The sequence below is a fragment of the Lithobates pipiens genome, unplaced genomic scaffold (genome assembly GCF_037356315.1).
Source record: "Lithobates pipiens isolate NorthernLeopardFrog02 unplaced genomic scaffold, aLitPip1_a1.2 Scaffold_22, whole genome shotgun sequence".
Classification (NCBI taxonomy): Eukaryota; Metazoa; Chordata; class Amphibia; order Anura; family Ranidae; genus Lithobates; species Lithobates pipiens.
Window position 1 is genome coordinate 337,018,190 of NW_027507784.1, and position 13,968 is coordinate 337,032,157.

Below are 13,968 nucleotides of genomic sequence, written 5' to 3' on the forward strand. Positions count from 1 at the left end.
AGAGAACAATAAATCGAGTAACAGAAATAAAAAAAACTAAAACAATTCTTACTATTGTTTCCTATACAACATGCTGACACTAATAGGTCACAATAGTTTGGTTCCTATATCAAAGCCCGGTGACAGAATATTATGTGCAGTCTTATCTATCTAAAGCCATAGTCAGCATGCACTTTACCAAATGTAAAAAGTATCGGAATTTCGCATGGATTACGGGGTTATGTATCGCATTTATATTTGCAATTCAAAAAAATAATCCTGTGGATCGTGACTTGAAAGCCAATTATGATGAAGTTTCTTCGATAGATGTCGAGTGCAAACAACGTCTATATGCATCTCTGGAAATACTTCCATCAAACAAGATTAACTGTTCCACGATTTTAAGAGGGGATGGAGATGCCATAAACATATCAGTACTTAAATTATCAGTGGCCAACAGGCATATCCCTTTTACTGAAGATCAATATGTAAACGTAACCACAGACTGCGTGAAATATAAGAAGATTCGTAAATTTATCACATTTTCACTGAGCCGAGAAGAAGAAGCATTCCCCATTGCTTATTCCATGGTGATCCATGAGAACATTGAGATGTTCGAGAGGCTTTTGAGAGCCATTTACACCCCCCATAATATTTATTGTATCCATGTTGATGAAAAATCCCCAGAGAAGTTCAAAACGGCAGTGAAAGCCATAACTTCTTGCTTTGATAACGTCTTTGTGGCATCCAAATTGGAAAAGGTGGTCTATGCTTCGTGGTCAAGAGTACAAGGTGACCTCAACTGCATGGCGGACCTGCTGAGAAGCAACGTTCAGTGGAAATACCTTCTAAATACCTGCGGATTGGACTTTCCCATTAAGACCATTGCTGAGATCGTGAAAGCTCTTCAACTTTTAAAGGGAAAAAAACAGCATGGAGTCCAAACCACCGTCTTCTTTTAAGAGGAATCGTTGGTTATTCCAATATAAAGTTGACCTTCATATATCGAAAACTGAAATAAGAAAAGAGCCACCACCTGACAACATTATAATGTTCACCGGGAATGCTTGCAATGTCATGACTAAAGACTTTGTAAGAACGGTCCTTACTGATCTTAAGGTGAGAAGGTTGATCGAATGGTCGAAAGACACTTATAGTCCGGATGAACACCTTTGGGCAACCTTGCATCGTATGCATGGGGTTCCTGGTTCTGTTCCGAGTCATAGAAAGTATGATACACCTGGCCTACAAACTATTGCCAGGCTGGTAAAATGGGGTGTTCTGGGGGAAGTGAGCAAGTGGGGAGCCTATAGGCACTGTGATGGCATTTATAGACGGGGAATCTGTGTTTTTGGAACTGGGAACTTACCATGGATGATACAGCAACATCATCTGCTTGCCAACAAGTTTGATCCCTTGGTGGACATTAATGCAATCCAATGCCTAGAAGAGTACCTGAGACACAAAACTCTTTATGGCATGGACCTATAGAAAGAAAAAAAAAAGTAAAAAAAAGTAAACATACAGTCTATCTATCTATCTATCTATCTGTCTATCTGTCTATCTATCTATCTATCTATCTATCTATCTGTCTATCTGTCTATCTGTCTATCTGTCTATCTGTCTGTCTGTCTGTCTGTCTGTCTGTCTGTCTGTCTGTATATCTATCTATATATCTATCTATCTATCTATCTATCTATCTATCTATCTATCTATCTATCTATCTATCTATCTATCTATCTATCTATCTATCTATCTATCTATCTATCTATCTATCTGTCTGTCTATCTGTCTGTCTGTCTGTCTGTCTGTCTGTCTGTCTGTCTGTCTGTCTGTCTGTCTGTCTGTCTATATAGAAAAATTGCATTTGAAAAACCGCTGACACCCACCATTTTATTCTCTAGTGCCTCTACTTAAAAATATATATATATCATGTTTGGGGGAGGGGTTTAAGTAATTTTCTACTAAATAAAGTAGATTTTATATGTGAGAAGTGTCAGAAATTGCCTGGGGGGGGGTCACGGCGTTGAAAAATTCCTGGAGTTCTTCTGTAACCCATTCGGTTTGCGCAGTCGAGCCGCCTTGCCGCAGTACAGATGCGGAAGGCGGTCGGCAAGTGGTTAAAAGGTTTTATTAACCACTTCAGCCCCGGAAAGGTTTTACCCCCTTCCTGGCCGGAGCACTTTTTACAATTTGGCACTGCGCTGTTTTATCTGGTAATTGCGCGGTCGTGCTAACGCTGTAACCAAACAAAATTTGCATCTTTTTTTTCCTCACAAATAGAGCTTTTTGGTGGTATTTTTTTTTTTTTTTTGTGCTATAAACGAAAAAAGATCGAAAGTTTTGAAACAACTTATATTTTATAGTTTTTGTTATAAAAAAGGAAATACAATAAACTCAATGTTAGTCATACATTCAGGCCAAAAAGCATTCAGCCACATGCCTCTGATAAAAATAAAAAAATCAATAAGCGTTTATTTATTATTATTTATTATTATTATAATTATTTATTATTATTTATTATTATTATAATTATTTATTATTATTTATTATTATTTATTATTATTATAATTATTTATTATTATTTATTGGTTTGTGCAAAAAGCGTCTACAAATTACATTTTCTTGAATTTACGCAACTTTTCGTTTTTTGTTTTTTTATTATATCATTTCTTGAGGTGCTATAATGGCAGGGCAGTACAACCCCCCCCCCCCCCCAAATGACCCCATTTTGGAAAGTAGACACCCCAAGGAATTCCACATATTTGTAATTTTTTAATCGCTTGTAACAAAAAAAAATATTCAATGGGCTCAGAATGCCTCTCTCAAATTAATATTTGCTTTTCTAACACTGAACCACCTCTCCGCCAATCAGGAAGCGCGGGTCTGATACACGTCACCTGATTGGCTGGATGCCTAGCAGAAGGGAATAAGAGATGCATAGGAAGCATGGAGGATACAGGAGCCGATTCCTGACCCGCTGCCTGTCCCAGAGCTCGCCGCCATCAGCTGCTGCCTGATCCGCCACCAAGCTGGGTTAAGCTTCCGATCAGACAGTGAGTGAGCGGGGGTCACAGCTAGGCTGCATTTGATGGGCACAGTGGCTGCATTTGATGGGGCACAGTGGCTGTGTTTAATGGACACAGTGGCTGCATATGATGGGACACAGTGGCTGCATATGATGGGGCACAGTGGCCGCATTTGATTGGCACAGTGGCTGCGTTTGATGGGGCACGGTGATTGTATTTGATGGCCACAGTGGCTGCATTTGATGGGGCACAGTGGTTGCATTTGATGGGCACAGTGGTTGCATTTGATAGGGCACAGTGGTTGCATTTGATGGGCACGTGACTGCATTTGATGGGGCACGGTGATTGCATTTGATGGCCACAGTGGCTGCATTTGATGGGGCACGGTGATTGCATTTGATGGCCACAGTGGCTGCATTTGATGGGGCACAGTGGCTGCATTTGATGGGGCACAGTGGTTGCATTTGATGGGCACAGTGGTTGCATTTGATGGGGCACAGTGGTTGCATTTGATGGGCGCAGTGTCTGCATTTGATGGGGCACGGTGATTGTATTTGATGGCCACAGTGGCTGCATTTGATGGGGCACAGTGGTTGCATTTGATGGGCACAGTGGTTGCATTTGATGGGGCACAGTGGCTGCATTTGATGGGCACAGTGAGGCTGAAACTGATGGGGTTTTTTTTTCAGTATTTTTCAGTTTGTTTGCGCTCCCCGAAAAATTTTGAGCACCAGCCGCCACTGAGTTCTACTGCTACAGGGCAGCAGCTGTGCGCTGAATCACGTATATATACTCGATCCGGCTCTTCCAAGTAGCAGATGCGAGTGTGCGCCACCGCCGGCTCACTCCCACTGTGATTATACACAGTGGGAGCCAATCAGCGGGAGCCAAGGACTCAATGTCCGCTGACACCTGCTGATCATCCTATAGGGACACAGAATAGCGGTCTGCCTATACTGTATATAAAATGCACTTTTTATCTATCAAAAAGTGTTTCCCATTACTAAATCTTCCATCCAATTTCTAAATTGTTGCATTTGTAGATTTTAAAAGCCAATATAAAGGAATAGTAGTGGTAAAAAAAAGCCCTTGTGGGTTTAATTAACCTTTTCTTTGGGTTAATTCTCCTTTAAGGGGGTGTGGCAGGGGGACGTGTCCCATGCCTGCATACGTTTGCTGGTAGGTGTCCCTCATTCCCATCTCAAAATGTTGGGAGGTGTGTATCCCTCACCCACTACATATGAACTAGGTGCTTCTTTTTTATTGAAGAACATCTCATCTCTGCTCACATTGCTCAGTCATAGGACAGCGGGAGGGATGCCAGTAGAACATTCACTCACTAATCTCAGCTGAACCTGCTGGTTTCTATATGGAGGAGAATAACTCGGGGAAGGAGGGGCGGGGGAAGGACACATGCAGACAGAGGCAATACACAGAGACAATGGGCAGCTATGCTCTGCCCAAAGGCAACCTATGAATTCTAGAGAGAGAAAAGCAGAGGACTGAATGCAAAAATAGATATCCAGGTGAGGAAGTAAAGGGCCTTCTTGGTCTTCAAGCTGTGGCGCAACATGCGGGACCAGAGCACTCAATGGTGGAAGAGGTCCAAGTAATGTCCAACCAGGAACTAACATCCCAATGCATGATGGAATGTGTAGCTCACATTGGGCCAAGATGAGATCGGAGAAACGACGTTTGTGCCCATCCACATAGTCCGAGGAGAACACCTGCAGGTACCTATCAATTTTTTTTGGCTGCTTTTGAGGTTTAATGAGAAAGAACGGATCATTGTTAGGATGAGGGGAGTAATACGATAGATTGGTAGTTCTGCTGACGTTATTTCCGGAGTGGGGCTTTAAATGCATCTCTTCTGAATTTTTGGGCGTGTCTGGTACGTCCAAATTCTGAATAGGATTAAACAATCTGACAGCAGTCGTAGTCATGAGCTGGTATCAGTCTTGTGCAGTCGGCTCCTGTCATTTGTGAGCAGGGCTGCTGTTCACGGTGGGGGGAGGGAAGCCATTGGTGGAGGGAGGCCATTGGAGGAGGGAAGCCATTGGTGGAGGGAGGCCATTGGAGGAGGAAGCCATTGGAGGAGGGAAGACATTGGTGGAGGGAGGCCATTGGAGGAGGGAAGCCATTGGTGGAGGGAGGCCATTGGAGGAGGGAGGCCATTGGAGGAGGGAAGCCATTGGAGGAGGGAGGCCATTGGAGGAGGGAAGCCATTGGAGGAGGGAGGTCATTGGAGGAGGGAGGCCATTGGAGGAGGGAAGCCATTTGAGGAGGGAGGCCATTGGAGGAGGGAAGCCATTGGAGGAGGGAGGCCATTGGAGGAGGGAAGCCATTGAAGGAGGGAAGCCATTGGAGGAGGGAGGCCACTGGAGGAGGGAAGCCATTGGAGGAGGAAGCCATTGGTGGAGGGAAGCCATTGAAGGAGGGAGGTCATTGGAGGAGGGAAGCCATTGGAGGAGGGAAGCCATTGGAGAAGGGAAGCCATTGGAGGAGGGAAGCCATTGGAGGAGGGAAGCCATTGGAGAAGGGAAGCCATTGGAGGAGGGAAGCCAGTAGCGTTGCAGGGGGGAAAAGGGCACACAAGGGGGCCCGGACAGCAGATGGAAGGGGCACATGCGCTAGAACCAATCCCCTTGCAGTGCAGCCAGGGAGAGTGAGAGGAGAGGCTGGCAGTGCATTAAGGGGAGATAGAAGAGGATTGGTGTCTGCGATAAGACAGTACTACACGGCAGGTGCCTGGGCCTGCCTCTTTAGAACTGATGGGGCCTGGACCCAATACAGGAGGGCTGGCTGTACTGCCTTATCAGCGGCTCTGTTTGTGAGAGAGCCACCCAATAATTTTTCTGGTACTTGCAGGTAACACCCCCCCTCCCCCAACCCATGCCAGAGGCAGACATCTTGAGACTCCCGCGGGATACTCCCGTGGGATACTCCCGCACACAGCTGAGCTAGGACTGGGTGCTAAGGGGTTAATGCTTATATGCTAAGAACATGATACCGAGGGGTTAATGCACATGTGTTTGAAGCAGCGCACATACACCGCAGACAGGTCACGGAGGGGCTAATGTTTCTAAGCTGGGGGTTGGTGACAGAGGGGTTATCTAGTATTCTGGGGTGGCTGATCAATGGAAGGCTAATGCATATATACTGCAGACGGGTCACTGATGGGTTAATGTATATATACTGCAGACTGGTCACTGATGGGTTAATGTATATATACTGCAGACGGGTCACTGATGGGTTAATACATATATACTGCGGACTGGTCACTGATGGGTTAATGTATCTATATACTGCAGTTGTAAAACCAGTTAGACCGCTGTGTGTAGTGGAGGGCCCATCCCCCTGCTGGTATGGATCCTATGCAGTGATGTGGGGGGGGGGGGGGGGGGGGAGGGGGACCAGTGCACATCACACACAATCCTGGACTATGTACAGTATAGACACTATGGGTACTACAAGTAACAATGAGATCTGCAGCATATGGGACAAGTGTGATCAGTTAGATGTAGATATAATAATAAAAGTATCAATAATACAATCTATAATAAAGGGTCTATTGATAAAAAAACTAAAGCATCGCCATTTGTTTGGAGAATGTGGATGTACATTCATTCTGTGCAAACTGGAAGGACACAAATGTTAATTAAAGCGGAACCTTCAGTCATTTTTTTCATCTTTCCATCTATTAAATTGTCTGTTTTTGTTGTTGTTGTTTTATCTTTGGATAGTAAAACATTTTTTTTCTGCCAGGAAATCCCTTATACAGCCCACTTCCTGTTCCTTGTCCGGCCATTAGCCTAGGATTATGACATCATACACAGCTCTCTCTCTATCACTCTTCTGAGAGTTTGCCAGGAAGGGAGGGGGGATGAGTCATAAGAGGGCCAATGAGAGCTGCAGAGCTGGAGGCATGCCTCTGTGTGTCTGTGTAAATCCAGAAAGTGAACAGACAGCAGCTTCAGCTGCCCACAATTAGAGGAGGGAGATTTCTGCAGCATATTTGGAAAGTACAGAATCACAGTATATATAAAATAATATACAAAGTGGTTGGAGGGAAGCTTCAGAATGGCGAAGATGTTTTGATGTGAGCAGAATGCAACTCCTCTTTAAGCTGTTTTCTGTTCTGAAAAAATGCTCCTTTTTTTATGGGCAGTAATAGAAAACCACATTATGGCCACTAGATGGCGACGAGGAGCATAGGAAATACATATGTCTTTGTAACAAGCAGCAAGAGACATCCCAAACCGGCAATGAGACATTCCAATCCAGCAAAGAAGATGTTCCCATACAGCCAGGAGACCTCCCCGTCCTGCAAATTGACGTCCCATATAGCCAAGAGACGTCTCAATCCAGCAAAGAGACGTCCCCATATAGCAAAGAAACATCCCAATCAAGCAAAGGGACATCCCAATCCAGCAAAGAGACATCTCCATATAGCAAAGAGACACCCCCATATAGCAAAGAGACATCCCAATCCAGCAAAGAGACATCCCAATAATAGCAAAGAGATGTCCCAATCCAGCAAAGAGACATCCCCATATAGCAAAGAGACATCCCCATATAGCAAAGTGACATCCACATATAGCAAAGAGACATCCCAATCCAGCAAAGAGACATCCCCATATAGCAAAGAGACATCCCTATATAGCAAAGAGATGTTCCCATATAGCAAAGAGACATCCCCATATAGCAAAGAGACAACCTAATACAGCAAAGAGACATCCCAATATAGCAAAGAGACATACCATGCAGCACAGAGACATCCCAAAAACATCAGCTCAGCTCACAGGTATAGGAATTGAGCAGCATGTAGCATCTACACATTCAATGGGCAGGCAGATCCACCAAAGCTCCCTCTTTCCTCTTCACCACCACCGACCAACTAATCTCCAATCCCGGCTCAGTGATGCAAGTTGCGGTCCTTTGCTCAGTTTGACTGAACCGCACTCCACCATCAGTCACAGGACCCCCAACGCCAACCCCCAATGCCCCACCCACCCACTGGCGCCAGCTAAACAAAGGAAGCTGTAGGAAAGCGGGCAGCTGGGGACGCCAGGAGTGAGCGCACAGCACACTGGGAAGTCGGGAAGGTGGGTGAAAAACAATGAATGGGTTGACAAAAACTCAGGTGCCAGGATGCAATTTCTAGTCGCAATGGCGACCTGGTTCCTGGGATTTGTCAAGCCCTGCTGTAGTATAAGCAAAAAAATTTGGTAAAATTGAGGCCACTGAGAGATATGCTTTGTGAAGATGTTTTAAAAGAGATAAAGACTTTGGAATATTTGGTTTATGAATTACATGTTTGCATAACGCCATGTTCAGGGAAGCTAGAAAGGGGTTAATAATTGACTACTTTCCGCCGAAGGTACGTAAATGGACGTCCTTGAGTTGCAGTGGTTATACCGGGATGGTGCCCGCACCTACAGGCATCTTCCCGGCATCGATCTTTTCAGCTGGCAATTCTGAGTAAGGCAGAAGTGATGTGAGTGGTTGTTTAGCCACTTGATCACTTCTGTAGATGGCGGAAGGGGGTCCAACCCCCTCCCACAGCTGTCACCTCTCCCGGGCTCTCCCGTCCCATCGCGGGAGGGGTCAGGAGCGATGAGGCCGGCGGCGATGGCTGCCCTGTACAGAGAGAGAGAGGAACTGATGTCGTCTCCCTATCTCTGTAACCCTGGAAACCGGGAGCGACTAGTAGTTTGTCACTTCTGGTTTCGGCCCTTTGTTTACCTGCCCACCAGCGGCCAAGTAAGCAGCCGATTAGACCAGCTGTGTGGGAGGCCAGAGGAGAGCGTTGGGGTCTAATAAACTGCACCACTCTATGTGTGATTTGAGGCTTAGGAAGGAGGTTCACCTTCCAGCAGGACAATGACCCCAAACACACTGCTAAAGCAACACTTGAGTAATTTAAGGGGAAACATGCAAATGTGTTGGAATGGCCTAGTCAAAGCCCAGACCTCAATTAGGGTTGCCACCTGTTTGGGATTCACCCGGACAGTTTGGGTTTTGAATCATGTGTTCGGGTTTTAGTCCACCTGAAACCCGAACACAATATTCAGACAGGAATGTGGCTTAGAACAGGGCCCCATAGGAGGCCCTGTTCTAAGGGCCTCCTATGGGGCACTATGCATGCCATATTACTATTCTCTTTGAAGTGCCCAAAGGTGTCATAGGCTTGTTACAATCCTATAGATCAGAGTCTCCAAACATTCTAAAGAAAGGGCCAGTTTACTGTCCTTCAGACTTTAGGGTGGCCAGACTGTGCCCGGTGGGAGTAAACAATGCCGATCTTTGGTATTAGGGGGAGAAACAGTTGGTGACCATGGGAGGAAATGTGCCCAATTTTTTTGGTAGTTAGAAGAAATGATGCCCAATCGCTGATGTCAGTGGAAGGAATACTGCCCATTGTTGGTGTCAATGGTAGGAATAATGACTCAAGGGCCCGATAAAGGCAAGCAAAGGGCCACAGTTTGGAGACCGCGGTTATAGTGTATAACCGCTTTGCGCCCTTCCTATAGCCAAAAGACGTCTACAGAGTGGACACTAACTGCCGGGAGGCCGTCCCTGGACGTCCTCCTGTTTATTTCCCTAATGCAGGCCGCCGCGGGTGCGCTTCGTGGAAGTTCTGTGTTGCCCGTGTCCCTCGGACACAGCCAATCACAGATCGTACTAAATGGCCAATCACAGTGGCCATTTAGCACTCGATCAGGCTATCCAATGAGAGGTGATCTCATATGTAAACATATGAGATCATCTCTCATCGCCAGCTCCCCTCCTCACACAGACAGCGTGTGAGGAGGGAGAGATTCCGTGCTGCAGCATCTGTGACTGTGACAGTGAGTGTACACACACACACTAAAACACACACACACACACTAAAACACACAGACAGTGAAACACACACACACATGCCCACCTGTCCCCAGTGCCACCTATCAGTGCCAACTGTCCCCTGTGCCACCTATCAGTGCCATCTGTCCCCAGTGTGACCTGTTCCCAGTGCCACCTGTCAGTGCCAGCTGTCCCCAGTGCCACCTGTCAGTGCCATGTGTCCCCAGTGCCACCTATCAATGCCACCTGTCCCCAGTGCCACCTAACAGTGTCATTTGTTCCCAGTACCACCTGTCCCCAGTGCCACCTATCCATGCCACCTGTCCCCAGTGCCATGTGCCACCTGTCCCCAGTGCCACCTGTCCCTAGTGCCATGTACCCCCAGTGCCACCTGTCAGTGTCACATGTCATCAGTGCCATGTATCAGTGCCACCTGTCAGTGTCACTTGTCATCAGTGCCACGTATTAGTGCCATCTGTCATCAGTGCCACGTATTCGTGCCATCTGTCATCAGTGTCACGTGTCATCAGTGCCACAGATTAGTTCCATCTGTCATCGGTGTCAAGTATCATCAGTCCCACGTATTAGTGCCATATGTCGTCAGTGTTACATCAGTGTCACATGCCATCAGTGCCATGTATCAGTGCCATCTGCCATCAGTGCCACGTCAGTGTCACGTGTCATTGTCCTGGTGCTCCAGGGCCTTCAAAAGTGTAATAGGTAGTCAACAATTTAGATGTGTAATTTATGCTCCTAGAACACGTGACGGTGCTCCCTGCATGTTGGGCCTCTCTAAGTGGCAAGGCTGTGAAAAAGTCCCACACATGTGGTATCGTAATACTCAGGAGGAGTAGCAGAATTTAAATTGGGGTGTCATTTGTGGTATACACATGCCATGTGAGAAAAATAACCTATTACAATGACAATTTTGTGGGAAAAAAATAAAAAACTAAAAAACTCTTCATTTTGCAAAGAATTGTGAGAAAAAAATGACAACACCAAAAACCTCACCATGCCTCTTACTAAATACCTTGGAATGTCTACTTTCCAAAAAGGGGTCATTTGGGGGGTATTTGTATTTTCCTGGCTTGTTCGGGTCACAAGAAATGAGATGGGCCACCAGTACATCAGATCAATTTTGTATTATTCGCACCACAGTTTGTAGACTCTCTAACTTTCACAAAGACCAAATAATATCCACTAATTTGGGTTATTTTTACCAAAGATATGTAGTAGTATAAATTTTGGCCAAAATTTATGAAGAAAAATTTATAATTTGCATAATTTTATCACGGAAACAAAGAAAAATGCGTTTTTTTCTAAATTTTCTGTCTTTTTTCATTTATAGCGCAAAAAATAAAAAACCCAGAGGTGATCAAATCCCACCAAAAGAAAGCTCTAATTGTGGGAAAAAAAGGACAAAAAAATCATTTGGGTACAGTGTTTCATGACTGAGTAATTGTCATTCAAAGTGTGAGAGCACCGAAAGCTGAAAATTGGTATGGGTAGGAGGGGGGTTTAAGTGCCCAGTAGGCAAGTGGTTAAAATATATATTTTTGCTAAAGTGTTTGGGTTTGGCTTGAAGAAAAAGTGGCAACCCAGACCTCAATCTAATAGAAAATCTGTGGTCAGACTTAAAGATTGCTGTTCACAAGCGCAAACCATCCAACTTGAAGGAGCTGGAGCAGTTTTGCAAGGAGGAGGAATGGGCAATAATCCCAGTGGTGAGATGTAGGAAGACTCATAGAGACTTATCCAAAGAGACTTGGAGCTGTGATAGCCGCAAAAGGCGTCTCTACAAAGTATTGACTTTAGGGGGGTGAATAGTTTTGCACATTGACCTTTTCTGTTATTTTGTCCTATTTGTTGTTTGCTTCACAATAAAAAAAAATAAAAATCTTCAAAGTTGTGGGCATGCTCTGTAAATGAAATGATGCAAATCCTCAAACAATCCATGATAATTTAAAACACGAAAAATGCCAAGGGGGGTGAATATATATATATATGTGTGTGTGTGTTTGTTTGGGGGTTCTAAGTAATTTATGAGCAAAAATAAAGTAGATTTTTACATGTAGGAGCGAAGTGTCAAACATTGTAACATGAGAACCGGAAGTCCCGGCACTGACACTGTTGCCAAGCTCCGCGCTCCTCCCTGGCCTGCTAGGACAGCTGATTCAATCATAGTGCAAGGTTTACAATAATCACATAACTCATCGCCTCTCACACCACACCCACTTTGCTTCCTAGACAGATCAGAGACCAGTAAAGCCGGCGCTGGATTAATGGAGTGGTAAGATAGAGCGTTAGCTCCTTCTACAAGCAACATTAACCCTTCTACTGCTGTTGTTTTTGATGATTGTTAACCACCTTAAGGATCAGGCCTGTTTTTTTACGTTTGGTGTTTACAAGTTAAAATCAGTTTTTTTTTTGCTAGAAAATGACTTAGAACCCCCAAACAATCTATCTATCTATCTATCTATCTATCTATCTATCTATCTATCTATCTATCTATCTATCGAGATAGATAGATATAGACCTCTATCTATCTATATATCTATATATCTATCTATCTATCCATCTATCCATCTATCTAGATCTCTATCTATCTATCCATCTATCTAGATCTCTATCTATCTAGATCTCTATCTATCTATCCATCTATCTAGATCTCTATCTATCTAGATCTCTATCTATCTAGATCTCTATCTATCTATCTATCTATCTATCTATCTATCTATCTATCTATCTATCTATCTATCTATCTATCCATCTATCCATCTACCCATCTACCCATCTACCCATCTACCCATCTACCCATCTATCCATCTATCCATCTATCCATCTATCCATCTATCTATCTATCTATCTATCTATCTATCTATCTATCTATCTATCTATCAATCTATCAATCTATCAATCTATCAATCTATCTATCTATCTATCTATCTATCTATCTATCTATCTATCTATCTATCTATCTATATCTCTATCTATCTATCTATCTATCTATCTATCTATCTATCTATCTATCCATCCATCCATCCATCTACCCATCTACCCATCTATCCATCTATCTATCTATCTATCTATCTATCTATCTATCTATCTATCTATCTATCTATCTATCTATCTATCTATCTATCTATCTATCTATCTATCTATCTATCTATCCATCCATCTACCCATCTATCCATCTATCCATCCATCTACCCATCTATCCATCTATCTAGATCTCTATCTATCTATCTATCTATCTATCTATCTATCTATCTATCTATCTATCTATCTATCTATCTATCTATCTATCTATCTATCTATCCATCTATCTATCCATCTATCCATCCATCTACCCATCTATCCATCTATCTAGATCTCTATCTATCTATCTATCTATCTATCTATCTATCTATCTATCTATCTATCTATCTATCTATCTATCTATCTATCTATCTATCTATCGAGAGAGAGAGAGAGATAGATATAGATCTCTATCTATATATCTATATATATTTATATATATAATTTTTTTTTTCAGACACCCTAGAGAAGAAAATGGCGTTCATTGCAATTCTTTGTCACACCGTATTTGCTATTTTTTTGGAAACAATTCACTTTTTTGAATAAAAATAAAAACAGTAAACTTAGCCCATTTTTATTTTTTTTTTATATATTGTGAAAGATAATGTTACGCCAAGTAAATTGATGCTCAACATGTCACGCTTCAAAATCATGCCCATTCGCGGAATGGCGACAAACTTTGACATAAGCGACGTTTAAAAATGCCTACAGGTTACCAGTTTAGAGTTACAGTGGATGTCTTTTGCTACAATTATTGCTCCCGCTCTAACAATCGCGGCGATACCTCATATGTGTGCTTTGAACACCGTTTGCATATGTGAGCGTGAGTGCGGCAGGACAGGCCCCCTGGACAGATAAGTGTCTTTATTAAAAATCAGCAGCTACAGTGTTTGTAGCTGCTGACTTTAAAAAAAAAAATTTTTACGGCTGAAACATTGCTTTAAAGACCAGGCTTTCTCTGGCACTTTCTCTGGCACTTTTTGTTTACAAGTTTAAAAAATATCTGTATTTTTCGCTAGAAAATTACTTATAACCC

General features: G+C 43.5%; 2 protein-coding genes across 3 annotated transcripts in view; both read left to right on the forward strand.

Annotated features, from left to right (window-relative positions):
• The first annotated feature begins 566 nt into the window (after positions 1–566).
• Positions 567–1,470, forward strand: LOC143925566 (beta-1,3-galactosyl-O-glycosyl-glycoprotein beta-1,6-N-acetylglucosaminyltransferase 3-like). Its single transcript, XM_077450042.1, is given in 2 exon segments — positions 567–902; positions 904–1,470. Coding segments are annotated over 2 exon segments (903 nt in total).
• Positions 1,471–4,447: 2,977 nt separating this feature from the next.
• The window catches only part of LOC143925083 (E3 ubiquitin-protein ligase RNF14-like), a 53,021-nt gene continuing 43,500 nt past the window's right edge, over positions 4,448–13,968 (forward strand). The window contains exon 1 of one of the 2 annotated variants that reach the window (XM_077449670.1): positions 4,448–4,741. The gene's annotated coding sequence lies outside the window, so the exon portion shown is untranslated. Of the gene's footprint in view, positions 4,742–12,001; positions 12,145–13,968 lie in introns of those variants that run through there. The other variant, XM_077449669.1, reaches the window with a different exon arrangement.